The sequence below is a fragment of the Biomphalaria glabrata genome, chromosome 15 (genome assembly GCF_947242115.1).
Source record: "Biomphalaria glabrata chromosome 15, xgBioGlab47.1, whole genome shotgun sequence".
Taxonomy (NCBI): Eukaryota; Metazoa; Mollusca; class Gastropoda; family Planorbidae; genus Biomphalaria; species Biomphalaria glabrata.
In genome coordinates, this window is record NC_074725.1 from 18,991,283 (window position 1) to 19,013,444 (window position 22,162).

Consider the following 22,162-nt stretch of genomic DNA (forward strand, 5'->3'; position numbering starts at 1 on the left):
ACAACATGTTTCACCTCCTTATAACAAAACGTTTTACCTCCTTATAACAACACGTTTTACCTCCTTATAACAACACATTTTACCTCCTTATAACAACACATTTTACCTCCTTATAACAACACATTTTACCTCCTTATAACAACACATTTTACCTCCTTATAACAACACGTTTTACCTCCTTATAACAACACGTTTTACCTCCTTATAACAACATGTTTCACCTCCTTATAACAACATGTTCTACCTCCTTATAACAACATATTTCACCTCCTTATAACAACATGTTTCACCTCCTTATAACAACACGTTTTACCTCCTTATAACAAAACGTTTTACCTCCTTATAACAACACGTTTTACCTCCTTATAACATGTTTCACCTTCTTATAACAACATATTTCACCTCCTTATAACAACATGTTTCACCTCCTTATAACAACATGTTTTACCTCCTTATAACAAAATGTTTTACCACCTTATAACAACATGTTTCTCCTCCTTATAACAACATGTTTCACCTCCTTATAACAAAACGTTTTACCTCCTTATAACAACACGTTTTACCTCCTTATAACAACACATTTTACCTCCTTATAACAACACATTTTACCTCCTTATAACAACACATTTTACCTCCTTATAACAACACATTTTACCTCCTTATAACAACACGTTTTACCTCCTTATAACAACACGTTTTACCTCCTTATAACAACATGTTTCACCTCCTTATAACAACATGTTCTACCTCCTTATAACAACATGTTTTACCTCCTTATAACAACACCTTTTACCTCCTTATAACAACACGTTTTACCTCCTTATAACAACATGCTTTACCTCCTTATAACAACACCTTTTACCTCCTTATAACAACACGTTTTACCTCCTTATAACAACATGTTCACCTCCTTATAACAACATGTTTCACCTCCTTATAACAACACATTCTACCTCCTTATAACAACACGTTCTACCTCCTTATAACAACACGTTCTACCTCCTTATAACAACACCTTTTACCTCCTTATAACAACACGTTTTACCTCCTTATAACAACACGTTCTACCTCCTTATAACAACACGTTCTACCTCCTTATAACAAAACATTTTACCTCCTTATAACAACACATTCTACCTCCTTATAACAACATGTTTCACCTCCTTATAACAACACGTTCTACCTTCTTATAACAACACCTTTTACCTCCTTATAACAACACGTTTTACCTCCTTATAACAACACGTTCTACCTCCTTATAACAACACGTTCTACCTCCTTATAACAAAACATTTTACCTCCTTATAACAACACATTCTACCTCCTTATAACAACATGTTTCACCTCCTTATAACAACACGTTCTACCTCCTTATAACAAAACATTTTCACGTTGGTTTCTTCTCCACACAGAATATTTGCACAGCTGTCCGTCAGTAAGCAGTGCCTCAACACCATCCATAGTGACATTCACTAGAACATGCCATACTTAAAATCAGATCTGGGTAATAGGGTTAATAACTAAACGAATAGAACTTATTATCGTGAGCATGTGGTCCTACATTCACGAAAGAGACTGGACTATTGATCTAATCAGTATCGTAAAAGAATACGGCCCCAGGGGGCTTGATTGAGTTCGATTCTACCTATCAATCAAATCAGGAAACATATAACTAAGCTGAAATAATTGAAACAATTAGCGGACATTCACTCACTCGTAATTCTCAGTAAATCAACAAAAAAAAAAGGTTTTAGATAATGAAACCAATTTTAGTTGGACAAAACATTAGCCCATAGATAAAGACATGAACTCAAGTGCCCTAAAGTTGATTAGTATGTCTTTTTTAAAAATGAACGAATTATTATATAGATCTCGAGTTCATAAAATTGTGGTTAAAAATTTACAAGTGACATTTATATTTTTACTTTTTGTGGCAATATAGGCCAATGTAAAAACTTCGCCATTTTGTCCAAGCAGTCTTACCGCTGTTATATAGTTATATAGGTCAGCTGCTAGAGAGAAGCTATTTGTAAAATTAGATAGCGGTTAGAATTATGTTATTGGAATTAAAATCTCGATGCTTTTTTTACAAAGCATTTATCGACTAACTCGGTCTGGTAAAAAAGTTTGAACATGTTATTTCTCCCACGCCCTTTCTCGGATTAAGTTAAAACTTTGCACAATTATTCATTGGCGCAGACAATACATGAATCAATTTTTTAAAAACTCACCAATTAGCCAATTAATTACTGATTACTAATTACTTTGTTTGATTATTTGATACCAACAAGGGAAACTAATACTTCAGCATTCACAGATAGGGTTAATCAAGTCGGATTTTGTCCCCTTCAATAATTGTACACGTTACTTGTGCCACACCCATTCTTGGATGAAGCTGAAACTTTAACAAATACAATTAGCTAATTTTATTACAGTTCCTCCTGTTAGCGTGCAAATTCTTTATGGATTCACAGTTTATGGTTTCACCGTTTTAGTTTTCCAAAACATAAATGACCTTAAAATTAAATTTGGCTGCCGTCTTGAACCAAGACCAATCGTTATAGCAGACCTCAACACTGACCTGCAGTTTAGGCTAGTAGCTCGCTGCATGTCATATAGACCTGTGACATGGCAACGTGGTGTGAAAGGTTAATGAAAATAATAGGCCGCCATTGTGTTTATATATTTGTTACTTTTTTAAAGGCTTTAAATTTTAAACAAGCAAGATATAAAAAAAATACTTTAAAAAAAAAAACAACAAATCTTATATTGAGTTAAAAGAGAGCACCATTCAATCGGGGCCAAATCACTCAATATTGCAAGGTTTATCTTCACTTTTTCTATATAAAACAAAATTTTTGAATTACCACTAGATGATTGATAACTAATTGATTTTTTTTTGTTTTGGTCATTGGTTCATGTGTTCTCATCGATAATAAATGATTGTGCCAAATTTCATTTTGATCCGAGAATGGGAAGTTGGAGAAAAATCCACCATGACATCATTTTCAAGAACAAAGCTTATCAAAAGGGAAGAACCACAAATTCACTACCATGATTCTCAATACTGCAGGAATAAGCTCACTATTATTTTTAAAAAATTAATTAATACTAAATAAAGTAATTAATTACTATAACTAATGAGCTAATTGGCTATTTTATTTGATTGATTCATGTTTTGTTAAGTAAAATAACAAATTGTGAAATGTTTCATCTTGATCCGAAAATGGGGGGGGGGGGGGGGAATGACGTATACAAACATTGTTCCAGAGTGAGTTCATATGAGCTTTGTAAAAATAGAATACATTCTTAGATTTGTACCAATACACTTGCCTAGGTGTCTGGCACTCTGAAATATGTATTAAGTTCGTTTGAAAATATGTTTATTTGAAATGTATATTTAAATCTACATTCGATTCGAAATTTTGCTTTATTGAATTTGTTTAGATCCGATTTGGAAAGTGCTTAGACTCGAATGGAAATGTGTTTAGATTGGATTTGAAATTGGGCTTATTTGAAAGTCACTAAGATCTATATCGATTTGTAATGTTCTTAGATGGCGATGTTAGTGCTTTCTGCGATAAAAAAAATTAATGGACAATTCGGTATTCTTTTGTATCAAGATATTTAGTGTTAGATCTATTTTATTGGGAAAATATCATTTGCTTTATTCATTGCTCTTTCTGATAGGCTACAGGCTACAATGACTGTACTAAGACTAAGACTAATACTGCTTTATTGATCCTTACGGAAATTTGTTGTGATTACAAGGACTCGTTTCTCATATAAAGACAACACAACAGAAAAATACACATAAATACAACAGACAACATAAAGAGTTCATTCAGCGACTACACATAGGTAGTCATAGTTCCACAGTTCACACAACTGGTTGAATCAAGAATCAAATACATTAGGCATCATTTTGTTGTATTAAACCAGATTAAATATTAAAAGGCGAAGTTAAAAAAACAACAACACATACCTGTTCAGATAACAAAGTACAGATAAAACAAAATGTAGATCTTATTGACGTTCTGTTATGTTTTTAAAACCCAACACGTATAATCACCGAACAGTGTGTCGAGTGGAATAAGCACTTTGACCAACGCTTGCTCACATAACGATATTGGAATTTTCTGTCCAGTGTGGCACGTCTGACGGCTGCTGCGACTGTCACTGGTGGTAGCGCTACAGAGCAGGATACCTGACAACTAACAGCCAATCGATAAGGATATTATGATGGGGAAATTATTCTTCGGCAAGACTTCATTAGAGAGAAGATATAAAAAAAATTGGTACATGTAGTGTTGAGGGAAAACATAGTGAGTCGATTTCGTTTTACTGAAGTGAGTTGAGCTGAAACTATAGAAAGTGTTCAGTTGAACTATACTATTTGAGATTCAGTTAAATTATACTATTTGAAACGCAGTTAAACTATACTATATGAGGCTCAGTTAAACTGCACTGTTTGCGGTTCTTTAAGCTATTTTAGTTTTCTATTTGAGACACAGTTAAACTGTACTGTTTGAGACTCAGTTAAACTGTACTGTTTAAGATTAATTTAAACTATACTATTTGAGACTCCGTTAAACTATACTATTTGAGACACAGTTAAACTATACTATTTGAGGCTCAGTTAAACTATACTATTTGAGACACAGTTAAACTATACTATTTGAGGCTCAGTTAAACTATACTATTTGAGGCTCTTTTAAACTGTACTGAGTTTGAATGAACACTCAAACAACTTTCTTCCTTTAAAAAAAAAAAATATGCTTTTGAAAAGGCAGCACGGGAACCTTCTCCCAGACCCCCCCCCCACACACGCACACACCTCCCCCTCCCCCCCCTTCCCAACTGGCTCACAACATTTATTTGGACCACAGCGTACTGAGCATGCTATAGGCTTAAATGGAAGTTTCGTTTAACAAGTTCCATCAAAAAAAAAAAGGCCAACCAAAATACCAATATGATAACACTAACAGCGCCCTCGGAGCGAAATTAGAAAGGTCCATTGATAAACTAAACAAATTTAGAAAGGTAAGGTCCATTGATAAACTAAACACATTTAGAAAGGTAAGGTCCATTGATAAACTAAACACACATAGAAAGGTAAGGTCCATTGATAAACTAAACAAACATAGAAAGGTAAGGTCCATTGATAAACTAAACAAATTTAGAAAGGTAAGGTCCATTGATAAACTAAACACATTTAGAAAGGTAAGGTCCATTGATAAACTAAACACATTTAGAAAGGTAAGGTCCATTGATAAACTAAACACACATAGAAAGGTAAGGTCCACTGATAAACTAAACACACATAGAAAGGTAAGGTCCATTGATAAACTAAACACACATAGAAAGGTAAGGTCCATTGATAAACTAAACAAACATAGAAAGGTAAGGTCCACTGATAAATTAAACACACATAGAAAGGTAAGGTCCACTGATAAACTAAACACACATAGAAAGATAAGGTCCACTGATGAACTAAACACACATAGAAAGGTAAGGTCCACTGATAAACTAAACACACATAGAAAGGAAAGGTCCATTGATAAACCAAACACACATAGAAAGGTAAGGTCCACTGATAAACCAAACACACATAGAAAGGTAAGGTCCACTGATAAACTAAACACATTTAGAAAGGTAAGGTCCACTGATAAACTAAACACATTTAGAAAGGTGAGGTCCACTGATAAACTAAACACACTTAGAAAGGTAAGGTCCACTGATAAACCAAACACACATAGAAAGGTAAGGTCCACTGATAAACCAAACACACATAGAAAGGTAAGGTCCACTGATAAACCAAACACACATAGAAAGGTAAGGTCCACTGATAAACTAAACACACTTAAAAAGGTAAGGTTCACTGATAAACTAAACACACATAGAAAGGTAAGGTCCACTGATAAACTAAACACACATAGAAAGGTAAGGTCCATTGATAAATTAAACACACATAGAAAGGTAAGGTCCACTGATAAACTAAACACACATAGAAAGATAAGGTCCACTGATAAACTAAACACACATAGAAAGGTAAGGTCCACTGATAAACTAAACACACATAGAAAGGAAAGGTCCATTGATAAACCAAACACACATAGAAAGGTAAGGTCCACTGATAAACTAAACAAACATAGAAAGGTAAGGTCCACTGATAAACCAAACACACATAGAAAGGTAAGGTCCACTGATAAACCAAACACACATAGAAAGGTAAGGTCCACTGATAAACTAAACACATTTAGAAAGGTAAGGTCCACTGATAAACCAAACAAACATAGAAAGGTAAGGTCCACTGATAAACCTAACACACATAGAAAGGTAAGGTCCACTGATAAACCAAACACACATAGAAAGGTAAGGTCCATTGATAAACTAAACACATTTAGAAAGGTAAGGTCCATTGATAAACTTAACAATTTTAGAAAGGTAATGTCCACTGATAAACTAAACATTTAGAAAGGTAAGGTCCACTGATAAACTAAACACATTTAGAAATGTAAGGTTCACTGATAAACTAAACACATTTAGAAAGGTAAGGTCCACTGATAAACCAAACACACATAGAAAGGTAAGGTCCACTGATAAACTAAACACATTTAGAAAGGTAAGGTCCACTGATAAACTAAACACATTTAGAAAGGTAAGGTCCACTGATAAACTAAACACATTTAGAAAGGTAAGGTTCACTGATAAACTAAACACACTTAGAAAGGTAAGGTCCACTGATAAACCAAACACACATAGAAAGGTAAGGTCCACTGATAAACTAAACACATTTAGAAAGGTAAGGTCCACTGATAAACTAAACACACTTAGAAAGGTAAGGTCCACTGATAAACTAAACACACTTAGAAAGGTAAGGTCCACTGATAAACTAAACACATTTAGAAAGGTAAGGTCCACTGATAAACCAAACACACTTAGAAAGGTAAGGTCCACTGATAAACTAAACACACTTAGAAAGGTAAGGTCCACTGATAAACTAAACACACTTAGAAAGGTAAGGTCCACTGATAAACTAAACACACTTAGAAAGGTAAGGTCCACTGATAAACCAAACACACATAGAAAGGTAAGGTCCACTGATAAACTAAACACATTTAGAAAGGTAAGGTCCACTGATAAACCAAACACACATAGAAAGGTAAGGTCCACTGATAAACCAAACACACTTAGAACGGTAAGGTCCACTGATAAACTAAACACACTTAGAAAGGTAAGGTCCACTGATAAACTAAACACACTTAGAAAGGTAAGGTCCACTGATAAACTAAACACACTTAGAAAGGTAAGGTCCACTGATAAACTAAACACACTTAGAAAGGTAAGGTCCACTGATAAACTAAACACACTTAGAAAGGTAAGGTCCACTGATAAACCAAACACACATAGAAAGGTAAGGTCCACTGATAAACTAAACACATTTAGAAAGGTAAGGTCCACTGATAAACCAAACACACTTAGAACGGTAAGGTCCACTGATAAACTAAACACACTTAGAAAGGTAAGGTCCACTGATAAACTAAACACATTTAGAAAGGTAAGGTCCACTGATAAACTAAACACATTTAGAAAGGTAAGATCCACTGATAAACTAAACACATTTAGAAAGGTGAGGTCCACTGATAAACTAAACACACTTAGAAAGGTAAGGTCCACTGATAAACCAAACACACATAGAAAGGTAAGGTCCAATGATAAACCAAACACACATAGAAAGGTAAGGTCCACTGATAAACCAAACACACATAGAAAGGTAAGGTCCACTGATAAACCAAACACACTTAGAAAGGTAAGGTCCACTGATAAACCAAACACACATAGAAAGGTAAGGTCCACTGATAAACCAAACACACTTAGAAAGGTAAGGTCCACTGATAAACTAAACACACTTAGAAAGGTAAGGTCCACTGATAAACTAAACACATTTAGAAAGGTAAGGTCCACTGATAAACTAAACACATTTAGAAAGGTAAGGTCCACTGATAAACTAAACATATTTAGAAAGGTGAGGTCCACTGATAAACTAAACACACTTAGAAAGGTAAGGTCCACTGATAAACTAAACACACTTAGAAAGGTAAGGTCCACTGATAAACCAAACACATTTAGAAAGGTAAGGTCCACTGATAGATCAGTTGTTATTGTCCTCTCGGTTGATATTACGATATATTGTTATTTTGGATAACTTCCATAAACGCTTAATCTCCAAGCCAAGGTTCCCATATTTTCGTTGTTTTTCCAATTCAGTTTTTCTTAAATTATGAGACAGTGATCCGGCGATGTCAATAATGATAGCGGTTTTTTTTTCTATTTTATCAATGAGCAGCAGATCAGGTCGAGATTCAAATCTACCGTTTGGTCGGTCAAAATAAGTCTATCCCAGTACAGAAGATGATCAGCAGACTCGAGACTCATGCCCTACGTCGTCCAGTATGACTTAGGCTCAGAGGGGTTGCTTCGGATTCGTATTCGCATAGGAAACAAACTAGTTCATTGCTGCAGGCTTGCAGTTTTTATTGTATTTTTCAAATTTGAAGATCAGAAGATGTATTATTATTATTAATAATAAAAAGTAAAAACAACAACAACTAATATTCTTTCTCTGACCCTGCCAGGATCAAGCTTTGTTAGAGAGAAACAAAATGTATTGTAGTCCCTTTAACAATTTCCAATGAAGAATTTTTTGATGATGTGGCAGGCCTGCAGCAGTACCGCCCTCTGACAGGCAACGAGAATCTTATTATTATTTTTAGTTTAACTTTAATTAAAATTATTGTTCTTTACGACTTAGCATTTTTTGGAATGATTATTTTATATTTCGAATTTGGGCATGTTTGGTTTGTATTTCTTTCTGTTCCTTTTGATTACGAAGGAATGAGATAATGTTTATTTATTTATCAAGGACATTGTAGGATTCTGGGTATTTAGATTTTAAGTTAATTATTTCTTTTTAATCGTTTCATCAGGTTTATATCGTGATTAATGAAAGCAAAAGTGTCGGCAAAAATATATTGAAATAGCAGAAATAGAAATAAGGAAATGCGGCATCTATTCTGGTACAAATGGCAGACCTACTCATGCTTCGCGGTATTCTCTAATCAGCCGAGCATATTTTATGCTCTGGCTGACACTACGCCTTAGCGCTACGCAGATGCTAAATTATTTACCACAAGACAAACGATGACACAAGATGTCGCTGCTAAAAATTCATGGAGTCAGAACTGCCTGAAGGCAGACGATATTCTGCGTGTGCTGTGAGTGTGTGTGTTTGTGCACGCGCGGGCACAATGTGAGTCCTGTGTCTATGTTTGCTAGTCCCTTTATCAGAATTCAGAAAACAAAATCACTTTTAAAAAATGACAGTCTAAATATTTCAATGTTTTATTGCGTTCCTTAGAGATATTAAACAGCGAAAAGTTTTTAAGTTATGTATTTGCATAATCATTTTTTAAAATGATTTCTAGCTTGATCTAGATGGTTCTATATCTCTAGATCTGGTAAATTTTCAGTTGTATTCGAAATATTGTTTTCAAGTCGCACCAAACTTAATTTAGTATTCGACTAAAGGAATCGATCAGTTGTTTACCATTTCACCTGGACCAAAAAGACATAAGGCATTAGGACGCGAGTAATCGATCCTGTAAAAAAAAAACATTGTCTGCAACACGAGACTCATAAACATCAATTCGCAAAGATTTTTCTAAAACAATAACACAGAGCGTGAAAAAAGGAGAGCCCTGTTTAATGTTATTTCAGTGTGTTAAATAAAAAAAAATGTCAGGAATAGATTAGCACTGACCTGTGTTTAGCGAATCGACTTGAATCTACGAACTCCAGCGAAAGATCAATGTGACTATATATGTCAGACTCCTGGCATCAACAAAGCTTAGTTATTTGACATTAGCGTGAATGTGGGCACGGATATTGTCAGGACCATGACATAGAAATATAGATAATTCCATAAGTCTGAACTTACAGAACCGGCCCAAGTCTAAGTGAATAGGGTGACCCCAAATGAAATAGAAAAATTTAAGACCGAAAAATAAAAATAAATAAAAAAATCTCCCTGTATACCTAAATCAACAAATATATATTTATATATGTAGTGGGGAGGACATAATATACGGGTCGGCTCAACTTGACCAAGCACCGGTCAGCAAAGGGTCAAGTTGACCTCTGCCCCGGTAGCTGAGATTCGAATTCCTTTTCCTGCTGGCATCCTCGATTGAAACTTGCTGCTACGCACCTACTCCAATACCACCTTGTCTGATCCTGCTGTGTTTGTCCTAAGTTCATTGTTTTGACCAAGGCTGCAGGTAAACACATTTTTACTGTTTCTTGTACATCACATATTCTTGTTTATTTTTTATATATATCATATTGCTACCCAGGTTTTGTCCTCATTGTCGGACTACCTTTGTTCTATTTAATTGTCATAGTTTTTGTAAGAAATGGTAAGAGCGAAGCTCTTCAATGTATGTTAGTTTTCTATAGAACTATTTGATTTATTGTTTATTAATTACTTTGTCATTTATTTTATTAATGTTTGGTGGTGTTCCATATCTCTCTCATGTTCATAAAAGAGATGATTGGTTCACACTATAAGATTTTCTTTTTTTGTTTTTGCTTGATCTAGTATTTATACCTCATGTTGTATGTTTGCCTTTGGCAGGTTTTTTGTGTACATTAAACTTATAATAAGCCTCCTGACTTGCTTCATCATTTGGGTTGTCATAGTCTGTGCTGAACCCACCACAGAATCTTTTGGTGTCAGAAGTGGGATCCGAAGAAAGAGTCTACCAGACCTCCCTTTCAGACGATAAGTGGAGCCTTCGGAACCTTGCAATCAAGTCAGAAGCTGAACAAGTACTTCTTTTATTATATTGTACCATTTGAGATATTCCGGTTGTTTTGTTTTTTTTTCTTTCAGGGTAGTTTAGGTAGAAGTTATTATTTAAAGTATATAATTGTATTAAGTTAGAGTATAATTGTATTAAACAAAAACCTGCAGCCAATGGAGAACAGGACAAAACACAATGCAGTGGATTGGGGTGAGGTCGGTCCTTTGGGCAGCGAAGGAGAGCCAGAAGGAGGAGCAGGAGTGGACCAAACTGAAGTCGCTGCCCTCCGGGCTCAGTTAGAGGCCCTGAAACTGGCCTGCCAACGGCCTCTCATAATCTCGGAACAGACAAAGCAGGTGCGCCAGTTCAGTGGTAGGGGCACTGCCGATGAGCCAACGGCTGAGGACTTTGCAAGGGAAATAAGAGAGGCATGGGAGCTCAGGCCTTATTCTGCACAGGAAAAGGTGGCAGTCATTATGAGCAATGTCAGCGGCCCCGCCAGGAAGGAGCTCGATTTGCAGACCTCAAAGACAAAGAGTGACCCAGAAGCCTTGTTGGAAACCCTCCTTGAGGCGTTTGCCCAGACTATGCCAGTGCGAGAAGCTGAGGTGGTCTTCCTGAGATCACGTCAACAGATAGCAGAGTCCCTTCGAGACTTCTCACACCGGCTCTTCTGCGAACACTCGGTGGCGGTAAGCCAACAAAGGCGGGAGAGAGTTGAGTGCTTCAGCGAGGCAAGGCTGAGGGATCAATTCGTCCACGGGCTGAACGACTCTGCACTACGTAGGGAACTGCTGAGACTGGTGGAGGAGGAACCAGCAATAACATTCATTGCAGTTAGAAACCAGGCCCTCAAATGGGAAAGCCAGGACCGAGGAAACTCCCAACTACAAAACCAGTGGTGTGAACTGGTAAGTTCCCAATTGAACAGGTTTGGGGAGTTATTGGAGGCTTTACAGCACACTCCACAAGCAAATGGGCAGAGCAGCCCATACCCCGACCAGCCTCTCCCCCAAACACAGACAAGTCACCAAGTTCAGTGGGCAGTTAACCGCCCCACAGCACCTGCAGGACTGATTTGGGCGCAAACAAGTAGGGGATTCTTCCCATATGCTGAGGATGGAGCACCAGTCTGCATCAACTGCTGGAAGTCTGGACATGTGGCGAATCAATGTCTGGAATTGTCACAACCTGAAACTCTGATTCACTCAAGTGCTATTGGTTGTTCTGTCAATGGTCTATTGCCCCCTGTTTCAGAAAATCCACCCACAATACCTAAAAGGCAGAAGTTAGGAAAATGGTGTAATTTTCACAACAGCCGCTCACACAATTTGTATGAATGCAGATCAAAGCCAATCCACACAATTGCTGCCCTTTTTCCTGGATACACAAACAACCCATCTTCATCTGGACGTAATCCGCAAGTTGAAGAGGAAGTGCTAATCAATGGACGTAGGGCTAAATGTCTATTAGACTCTGGCTGCTCTTTTGATGCTATTGTCAGTAGATCTTTTGTAAGACCTGAAGACATTATGGATGTATCAGTGACCCTTCAATCTCTTGACTTAGACATCCCACCCAAAACAGTACCTCTTGCTAAAGTGCATGTCAAGTCCCGTTTTGTCCATAGTACTATTACAGCTGCTGTTTTAGAATCCTCATTGTATGACATTGTACTTGGATCAAGATTTATAAAGCTGGAAATTCCCCCAAACTCCACTATTAAGTTGCCTTCAGTGCATCTAACCGCATCCTCTCAACAAGGAGTAAGAGACACCCAAGACGTTTTTAAATCCAAGCACACCATAAGAGATATGACGCCATCACACCTGCCTATTAATGTTAGCTCGCAATGTAGAGAGGCCCTGCAGGTTGCGAGAGAAACAGTCAAGTCTCACCCCTCCAAATTAGTTAGCAGGAGCAAACTTGCCATTTCACCTCAAGTCAACCAAGTAGGACAACGGGCCAATAAACAGGCTAGGCGCATTCACACCCGTGGTGCAAGTCACCTTACCCAACCAGGCTCTACATCCAGAGACGGAAAGTTTGAGGCTTGTCAGTCATGCAAGTCCCGGATTGATAAGTTCCGCAGACCATATTCATTCAGGAGAAACAAACAGTGCCACCAGCAACAGAGACTTTTTGGTTCACCCCTCACTACCGCACTACCATCAGGTTCCCAAACATCTATGACAGATTTTAGTGTCCTTGATTACCAGATGGAAAGCCCACAGCACCAGCTACATTCTTCATACAAAGAGAAACCTGATAGGCCACCCTGTAGAATCCAAGGTTCAAGTACACTACAGTCCGGAAACATATATGGTGTCCAAGAAAATGGCTGTTCGGAGAAGAAACAGTTGTTTCTGTTTCCAGAAACGTACTAGGCTAAACGCCCCGAGACGGGTCGTTTCAAGCTAGGGGCTCTGTAGTGGGGAGGACATAATATACGGGTCGGCTCAACTTGACCAAGCACCGGTCAGCAAAGGGTCAAGTTGACCTCTGCCCCGGTAGCTGAGATTCGAATTCCTTTTCCTGCTGGCATCCTCGATTGAAACTTGCTGCTACGCACCTACTCCAATACCACCTTGTCTGATCCTGCTGTGTTTGTCCTAAGTTCATTGTTTTGACCAAGGCTGCAGGTAAACACATTTTTACTGTTTCTTGTACATCACATATTCTTGTTTATTTTTTATATATATCATATTGCTACCCAGGTTTTGTCCTCATTGTCGGACTACCTTTGTTCTATTTAATTGTCATAGTTTTTGTAAGAAATGGTAAGAGCGAAGCTCTTCAATGTATGTTAGTTTTCTATAGAACTATTTGATTTATTGTTTATTAATTACTTTGTCATTTATTTTATTAATGTTTGGTGGTGTTCCATATCTCTCTCATGTTCATAAAAGAGATGATTGGTTCACACTATAAGATTTTCTTTTTTTGTTTTTGCTTGATCTAGTATTTATACCTCATGTTGTATGTTTGCCTTTGGCAGGTTTTTTGTGTACATTAAACTTATAATAAGCCTCCTGACTTGCTTCATCATTTGGGTTGTCATAGTCTGTGCTGAACCCACCACATATAGATCTAGTGTCGATAGCACGAATGATCACTAGACTAGAAATAACGTTTTTGACATTTCACCAAAAGGAAGAAACAGTGGTCTTCTTACATATGTAGTCTAACAAGAAGTTCTTAAAATGTGTGAATAAATCTTGAATGATAGTAGAGACTTAGAGCTGGGTTTGTGGACATTGACTTTGTGAATAAACTAGGGGTGCACCGGATAGACGCTCCGGCTCCGGCCGAATATCCGGCCTTTTTTACTATCCGGTGCTATTCGGCTCCGGTCGGATATCACTACCGGATAGTAAACCGGATAGTAAAAAATACACCTATTTAATATGCATAAAGTGGACCTCATTCCATTAATGCCTGTTGTATAATGTATTAATGTTTATATTAAAACAAAATAATGTGCTTAAAAATAGAGCCATTATGAACATGCACCAAACATCGTTTATTATAAAGACAAGGCGTGTTAATAACTTAATATAAATAGAGATGAAACTTTACATCATAAATGCGCTTTACATACAGAGCAGCAATGGCTGACACTTTTTTCAATTTGTCTTGACCTTTGAGTAGGTTAGTTAACATGTTAAAATGCTACATTGCTTGACTACGTCATGCTGACCAGACGTCTGTCTAGCTGTGCGGGTATATCTCCAGAGGTAGAGATGAACAACTCCCACCCCTTTTATCTGTTTAGTCCATCACATTGAGTTTTTTTTTTTATAGGCAGTTGACCACAAGTTAAATACGATGGACGTAGGTTTAATGTCAGCGTATTGACACTCTCTAGAGGTCACACCTTTCGAGGGAACTGAGTTTGTTTATTTAGTAGTTAATCTTTATTACGGGGGCTGGACTACCATAGCCACACCTCTAAGGTAACCAGGTATAATTCCAGATGAACAACTCCCTCCCCCTTTTATTTGTTTAGTCCATCACATTGAGTTCATTGATTGACAGGTGACCACAAGTCAGATACGATGGACGTAAGCACTCTCTAGATGTCACACGAGGGAACTATGTTTGTTTACTTAGTAGTTAATCCTAATTGGGGGTGTGGGGTGGGGGCTGGACTTCAAGCCAAACATCTACACGGGTATCCGGACAAAGAGTTTGCTTATTTGGAGAAAAATCTTAATCACGTGGTTGGGCTAGAGGCCACACCTTTTCAAGTGTGCCGAGTTACTTGAACATAAATCTCAATTAGTAAGCTGGACTAAAGATCACACGCACCTAAACGAGTGACCTTTAGCTACACAGAACACAAACCGCGAGATTATATAGCCCAGTAAGCCAGTAACTAATTATTTTGTAGAAGACACGACCAGTGCTATCTTTAAATGGAGAGCTAAACACCCCCTACTCTTTATTTTATTTCTTTGGTCCTTGAGACCAATTTATTGATAGACATTGACCATTTTTAAACCAGAATGAAAAAACACAACGTGCTAACAAAGGATATTACACTGTCAATAAATATTATGGTTAAATAATTTTTCTAACGTGTTAACTTGAATATTAGTCCTGCAGTTAAGTGTCTTGATTTGATAACGATATTCTTAATAATTTGTAACAGTCAATTAACTCTTTGTTATACTATTTTTTTTACTTAAGATGCGTACTTAGCCACTGTGTATCAGGCTAGGACGACTTTTACACACCTGACATCCATAGGCTTACTATCGTTCTCTTTTGTAACAGTTACTGAAACCACGAATAAAATAATTAATAAGTAATAATTAAGGAAGATATTTCTAACATACGTTCTTTGCATTTAATATTTCTTACGTACGTTCTTTGCACAATAAAATAAAACAAAGATGTGCAACCCTTGACCTCTAACTAGTGGACGGGTATAATTTATCTATATGCTTGACTGACCATGCCAATGTGTTATCTTTTTTGACTGACACCCAACTCAATTGCGTGCGTATGCTCAAGGAAAAAAAGAATGCTTGATGGTTAACACAAACAACTATACACACTACACTAGGACTACATGTGTAGGCTCACTAGGTATATCTGACCAGGTTGTTGGTCTGAAATTCATGAACACATACATCCGACCACTATACAAGGCAGATTGCACTTTACTTATGAGATATACATTAGTAACTAGTTAAATATATACTAACATTATTTACATTGACATTCCTAGACACATCCTTTACAGTTGGTGGCATCGTACATACACAGAGACACACTCATGCTATACAGATTTTTAGAAATACAGTTAAGCTTGAATAAATCAATCAGTAACAGAGTTTAAAACAATAAGGTATATAAAAGGAAAAAAAAATAAAACCAACCAGTATAGGTATGTTATTTAACAGTTTCGTAAAATGTTCAGCAACACTAGCTATTAAAAAGACACTTAGGTATCCGGCTCCGGCCCCGGCCGAATATCAAATTTTACTATCCGGTCATATCCGGCCCCGGCCGGATATCAAAAAGTACTATCCGGTGCACCCCTAGAATAAACCTTGAATGATAGTAGAGACTTAGAGCTGGGTTTGTGGACATTGACTTTGTGAATAAACCTTGAATGATAGTAGAGACTTAGAGCTTGGTTTCTGGACATTGACTTTGTAGATAAACCTTGAATAATAGTAGAGACTTAGAGCTGGGTTTGTGGACATTAACTTTGTGAATAAACCTTGAATGACAGTAGAGACTTAGAGCTTGGTTTCTGGACATTGACTTTGTGAATAAACCTTGAATGATAGTAGAGACTTAGAGCTGGGTTTCTGGACATTGACTTTGTGGATAAACCTTGAATGATAGTAGAGACTTAGAGCTGGGTTTGTGGACATTGACTTTGTGGATAAACCTTGAATGATAGTAGAGACTTAGAGCTTGGTTTGTGGACATTGACTTTTTGAATAAACCTTGAATGATAGTAGAGACTTAGAGCTGGGTTTCTGGACATTGACTTTGTGGATAAACCTTGAATGATAGTAGAGACTTAGAGCTGGGTTTGTGGACATTGACTTTGTGGATAAACCTTGAATGATAGTAGAGACTTAGAGCTTGGTTTGTGGACATTGACTTTTTGAATAAACCTTGAATGATAGAAGAGACTTAGAGCTGGGTTTGTGGACATTGACTTTGTGAATAAACCTTGAATGATAGTAGAGACTTAGCGCTGTGTTTGTAGACATTCACTTTGTGGATTTGATCCATGTTTCTCAATTTTTCTCTAATTTGTGTGTGTGTGAGTTCTGTGCGAGATCCTCACCAATCGGATGTTAAGTGGCTGCCTAGTTTGCCTAAGGCCGACCCTGGTGGTTAGAACATTGTTTTGTTCTCCATTTTGACGGGGTGACGCGAGGTTTTATTTGTAAATATTTTGAACTAATTACGTAAGACATAGTCAAGTGACAAGACCACACGTTAAAAAGTTATAAATAGGGATTGCACTATGAACGAAGCTACTTTTAGTAAGTCATTGGTTTCATTATCAAGTTAGTCAATAGTTAATCAGTATTGACTATTAAGATTGTTATCTTTAGATGTGACAATGAAGGATCCTAGGTACAGTCATTTATAAACACTATACTTAGTGTCAACTCTGCCGCCACGCAAGTCTTTCTGTTGATGTGCTTGTCTTTCAAACTCAGATGCTATTTGTAACAAGCTCACTAGGCCTACATCACGTCATGAAATCACTAGGCCTACATCACGTCATGAAATCACTAGGCCTACATCACGTCATGAAATCACTAGGCCTACATCACGTCATGAAATCACTAGGCCTACATCACGTCATGAAATCAGTAGGCCTACATCACGTCATGAAATCACTAGGCCTACATCACGTCATGAAATCACCAGGCCTACATCACGTCATGAAATCAATAGGCCTGCATCACGTCATGAAATCAATAGGCTTGCATCACGTCATGAAATCACTAGGCCTACATCACGTCATGAAATCACTAGGCCTACATCACGTCATGAAATCACTAGGCCTACATCACGCCATGAAATCACTAGGCCTACATCACGTCATGAAATCACTAGGCCTACATCACGTCATGAAATCACTAGGCCTACATCACGTCATGAAATCACTAGGCCTACATCACGTCATGAAATCACTAGGCCTACATCACGTCATGAAATCACTAGGCCTACATCACGTCATGAAATCAGTAGGCCTACATCACGTCATGAAATCAATAGGCCTGCATCACGTCATGAAATCACTAGGCCTACATCACGTCATGAAATCACTAGGCCTACATCACGTCATGAAATCACTAGGCCTACATCACGCCATGAAATCACTAGGCCTACATCACGTCATGAAATCACTAGGCCTACATCACGTCATGAAATCACTAGGCCTACATCACGTCATGAAATCACTAGGCCTACATCACGTCATGAAATCACTAGGCCTACATCACGTCATGAAATCACTAGGCCTACATCATGTCATGAAATCACTAGGCCTACATCACGTCATGAAATCACTAGGCCTACAACACGTCATGAAATCACTAGGCCTACAACACGTCATGAAATCACTAGGCCTACATCACGTCATGAAATTTGAACATAATATGGACTGAAAAATATTTTTGGTGTAAATTGTTATTTTGCAAAATAAAAGATTGAAAGAGACCATGATATGTGTAAAAATATAAGCAATGATTATCTATTTTTTGTTAAATAATCCAGTTTACTGAATCTCTATACATCACTGCTGTCAATACATCAGTGGTGTATATACATCAGTGGTGTCTATACATCAGGAAGGTCTGTTGGGATACATCAGTATTGTCAATAAATCAGTGGTGTCAATACATCAGTGGTGTTATTAAATCAATAGTGTTAATACACCAGTGGTGTCAATAAATACGTTGTGTTAATACATCAGTGGTGTCAATAAATCAATAGTGTTAATACATCAGTGGTTTAATAAATCAATGGTGTTGATACATCAGTTGTTTCAATAAATCAGTGGTGTCAATAAATAAGTGATGTTAATACATCAGTGGTGTTAATACAGCAGGTGTAAATACATCAGTGGTGTCAACACATCGGTGGTCAGCACATCAGTGGTGTTAATACATCAGGTGTCAATACATCAGTGGTGTCAATACATCAGTGGTGTCAATAAATCAGTTATGTTAATACATCAGTGGATTCAACAAATCAGTGGTGTCAATAAATTAGTGGTTTCAATAATTCAGTGGTGTTAATACATCAGTGGTGTCAATACTTCAGGTGTCAATAAATCAATGGTGTTGATATATCAGTGGTGGCAATAAATCAGTTGTGTTAATCCATCAGTAGTTTCAATAAATCAGTGGTGTCAATAAGTCAGTGGTTTCAATAAATCAGTGGTATTAATACATTAGTGGTGTCAATACATCAGTGGTGTCAGTACATCAGCTGTCAATACATCGGTGATATCAATACATCAGTGGTGTCTATACATCAGGAAGGTCTGTTGGGCTACATAAGAATAATCATTACATTGTGGTGTCAATAAATCAGTGGTGTGCTCTGTTGTCACAGATAAATAAATAAATTACTGTAGACATTATTTAATAATAATATTAACTCTTTCTCTCCTAACTGACGATACCAACGTTGATTCCACCAGAATGTGGTAAATAATTGCGGAGAGAAAGAGTTAATAAGTTTATATTGCGTCATTGTTTATTGTGAATGTTTTGTGAGAAAATAGGATGTGACGTAATAAGAACATATTAGGACATGGTGTTAATACATCAGTGGTTTCAATAAATTAGTGGTGTCAATAAATCAGTGGTTTCAATACATCAGTGGTGTTAATACATCAGTGGTGTCATTAAATCAATGGTGTTAATACATCAGTGGTGTCAATAAATCTCAGAAACTAGAAGAGATAATGAAAATCGGACATCATAATATTTTAGATCATTCAAAGTTCTGATGCAACGGCTACTTTTTTCTTTTCCGAAAGTGAATCATCTAATTTTTGAAATTATCTATGCAAGCAGATTTTTCAAAAAAATAGGTAGGTCTTTTGAAAAGGTCACAGACTTCTTCATTAACAAATTAAGCTTCATTCATAGATTCGCGCATTGGTACAAAAAATTTGCATCTAAGGTCACAATGGTAAAAGTATCAATGGATCATTATAAAATATATTTTCCATTTATTAGCTAACTCATTGGATAGAATACTGATTCAAATGTTGTTTTTAAAAAAGAATTTTGATACGAACTTCGTTTCAGTAATACGTTTAAAAAATAATTAACTACTTTTATAGCGCGCAGTTTTGACATATCCTCAATATAGGGACCTACACTTGACAGTCTGTTTAAAACTAAAGTCATACGAGTTCTAGTCTAGATAAAGACTAGTAGATTCTATATCAAGATTCTATACCTATTTCAGATCTAGATCTAGACTTAGATCTAGATTTATTTATTTTTTATTTGCGAATTGAAAGTCTTGTCAAGTCATTTGTACACAACTGTAGCTAGCTCACTAACTAAAGTTATCTAGGTCAAGATTTTTTTTCGTGTTGCCAATTTATCTAATTTTGTAAGAAGACTAAATCTTTTTTAGTTTTTCTTTATTATTGTAACATGTTATTAATTTTAAATGTATGGATAAGGTTAATAATTATTATTTTATGGAGATGCTGTGGCTGACGGGTAAATCACTTGGAACCGGAAGTCCCGTGTTCGAATCCTGGTGAAGACTATCGGTGGACCACTTTGGGGGCCAATTTCGAGTTTGTGTTTCCACACAAACTGTCTTTGTAATCTTGTTTTTATATTGAAGAGGTAATTTGTAGCTTCAAACCCCGCTGGAGGGCGTTTTTAAACACAAAACCCCTCTTGGCTACGCTCATAGAATCAGGTGACTGATGTATGCTTTAGTCTTATAATAAAGAGGGGGTTTAGGCCTATAACAAAAATTTCGGAGGGGATTTTAAACTCAAAATCCCCCTTGGCTATGCTCTTGGAATTAGAGGATTGTCGTTTGCATTATTTTTGTCTGTTTTATAGAAGAGGGGAGTTTTATCCGCGAACGCCCCTGGAAGGGAATTTAAACTCAAAACCCCCATTGGCTGCGCTGGGGCAAGTGATGGTTTAATATTAAAATCGCACCTAAAATAAACAAAATCAAAGCAAAAAAAAAAAAAATCAGTCACAAAGTTCCACTCCCCCCCCCTGCGGGGGAGGGATTTATTTGGGGAGAGGGAGTGCAACTTTGTGGTTGTTTTTTTTGCCGGCTACGTCCATGCTTTAGACAGTGAGTCATGTCTTACGATATGACCAAACCTGCTCAACTTTCGTCTCTTGACAGCATTAAGGTGCTCCTCCATTTTACTAGCCAGAGTGTTGACTTATAAAAGTAAAAACTCATTTTGTCTATTTCTCCTGGTATCTGATGCGCACAATTTTTCTGTAGCATTTACTCCATTAAAAAAAAAAGTGTTAATCTCACAAAGTCGATCTACCATAACACATGCGATTGATCCCACTCACATTCATTCTTACCGCCTTTTTCTTCAAGGCTTCTGTATTATTTAACATTAACAAAAAAAAAAAAAAAATCGCTCAGTGTGACGACACAAAAACAAAACACAAAGGAACCCCCCCCCCCAACCTACACTGTTTGCTCGTGTCTATTTATCCTTCAAACGTTTGATGTATTGCTGGGACAAAGATTGGAGTGATGCGTGTAGAGCAGAAGGCCTGTTTATACATGACACATCTGCTTGATTGAACGCGGGTGTGAGCATTACGACCACTTGTAACGGAGCAAATATCACGTGACAAATGACGCGTGCAATGAGACTCGGTTTTGGGGGGGGGGGGGCGGCGTTGCGAGAGCCTTGTAGGGTTAGAGCTAGATCTGTTTCTTGATTACGTAAATTGTGTGTCTTTGAAGAAAATAATTTCATCTAATGATGGACCTAAACGTTCTGACGTTCAATCTTCTAAAGTTTATTTGATATCTCCTCGCCTTTCAACTTCTGCCCCACTCTGATTACAACCTGACTTTTGGTTTTATGGAAGGCCTATACTCTTGCTCATCAACCTTGATAGCGGCTATGGGTTGTGTTTTCACATGCTTATTACATCCTAGCCCAAACCTCGACCCCAAGGACGGCGGCAGGAAAGGTTCAAATCCAGGACCATCGCGATGACTGTCCAGAGCGCTTACCACACGACCAGGCAGCAGGACACCCCTGCCCTTCTCTC

General features: G+C 37.2%; 2 protein-coding genes across 4 annotated transcripts in view; one reads left to right on the forward strand and one right to left on the reverse strand.

The window, feature by feature from the left end:
• LOC106056404 (uncharacterized) overlaps positions 1-4,186 on the reverse strand; it is a 33,715-nt gene extending 29,529 nt beyond the window's left edge. Inside the window, exon 1 of the mRNA XM_056012249.1 lies at positions 3,986-4,186. The gene's annotated coding sequence lies outside the window, so the exon portion shown is untranslated. The remainder of the gene's footprint in view (positions 1-3,985) is intronic.
• A 5,946-nt stretch (positions 4,187-10,132) lies between these two features.
• Positions 10,133-13,945, forward strand: LOC129923207 (uncharacterized). 3 transcript variants are annotated; one of them, XR_008775136.1, is made up of 3 exons: positions 10,133-10,340; positions 10,697-13,507; positions 13,864-13,945. XR_008775136.1 is itself a non-coding variant. In XM_056013267.1 (2 exons), exon 2 carries the CDS (start codon positions 11,039-11,041, stop codon positions 13,250-13,252), a length of 2,214 nt encoding a protein of 737 aa, XP_055869242.1. In that variant the 5' UTR covers positions 10,133-10,340; positions 10,697-11,038; the 3' UTR covers positions 13,253-13,848. The 3 variants fall into 3 exon arrangements, 2 of the variants coding, with proteins under 2 accessions (XP_055869242.1, XP_055869243.1); XM_056013267.1 differs by lacking the exon at positions 13,864-13,945 and having other exon boundaries at positions 10,697-13,848; XM_056013268.1 differs by lacking the exon at positions 13,864-13,945 and having other exon boundaries at positions 10,762-13,848.
• The last annotated feature ends 8,217 nt before the right edge of the window (positions 13,946-22,162 follow it).

Coding starts and splice junctions, on each gene's coding strand:
- LOC129923207 (XM_056013267.1), top strand. CDS start 11,039: ATGGAGAACAGGACAAAACACAATGCAGTGGATTGGGGTGAGGTCGGT.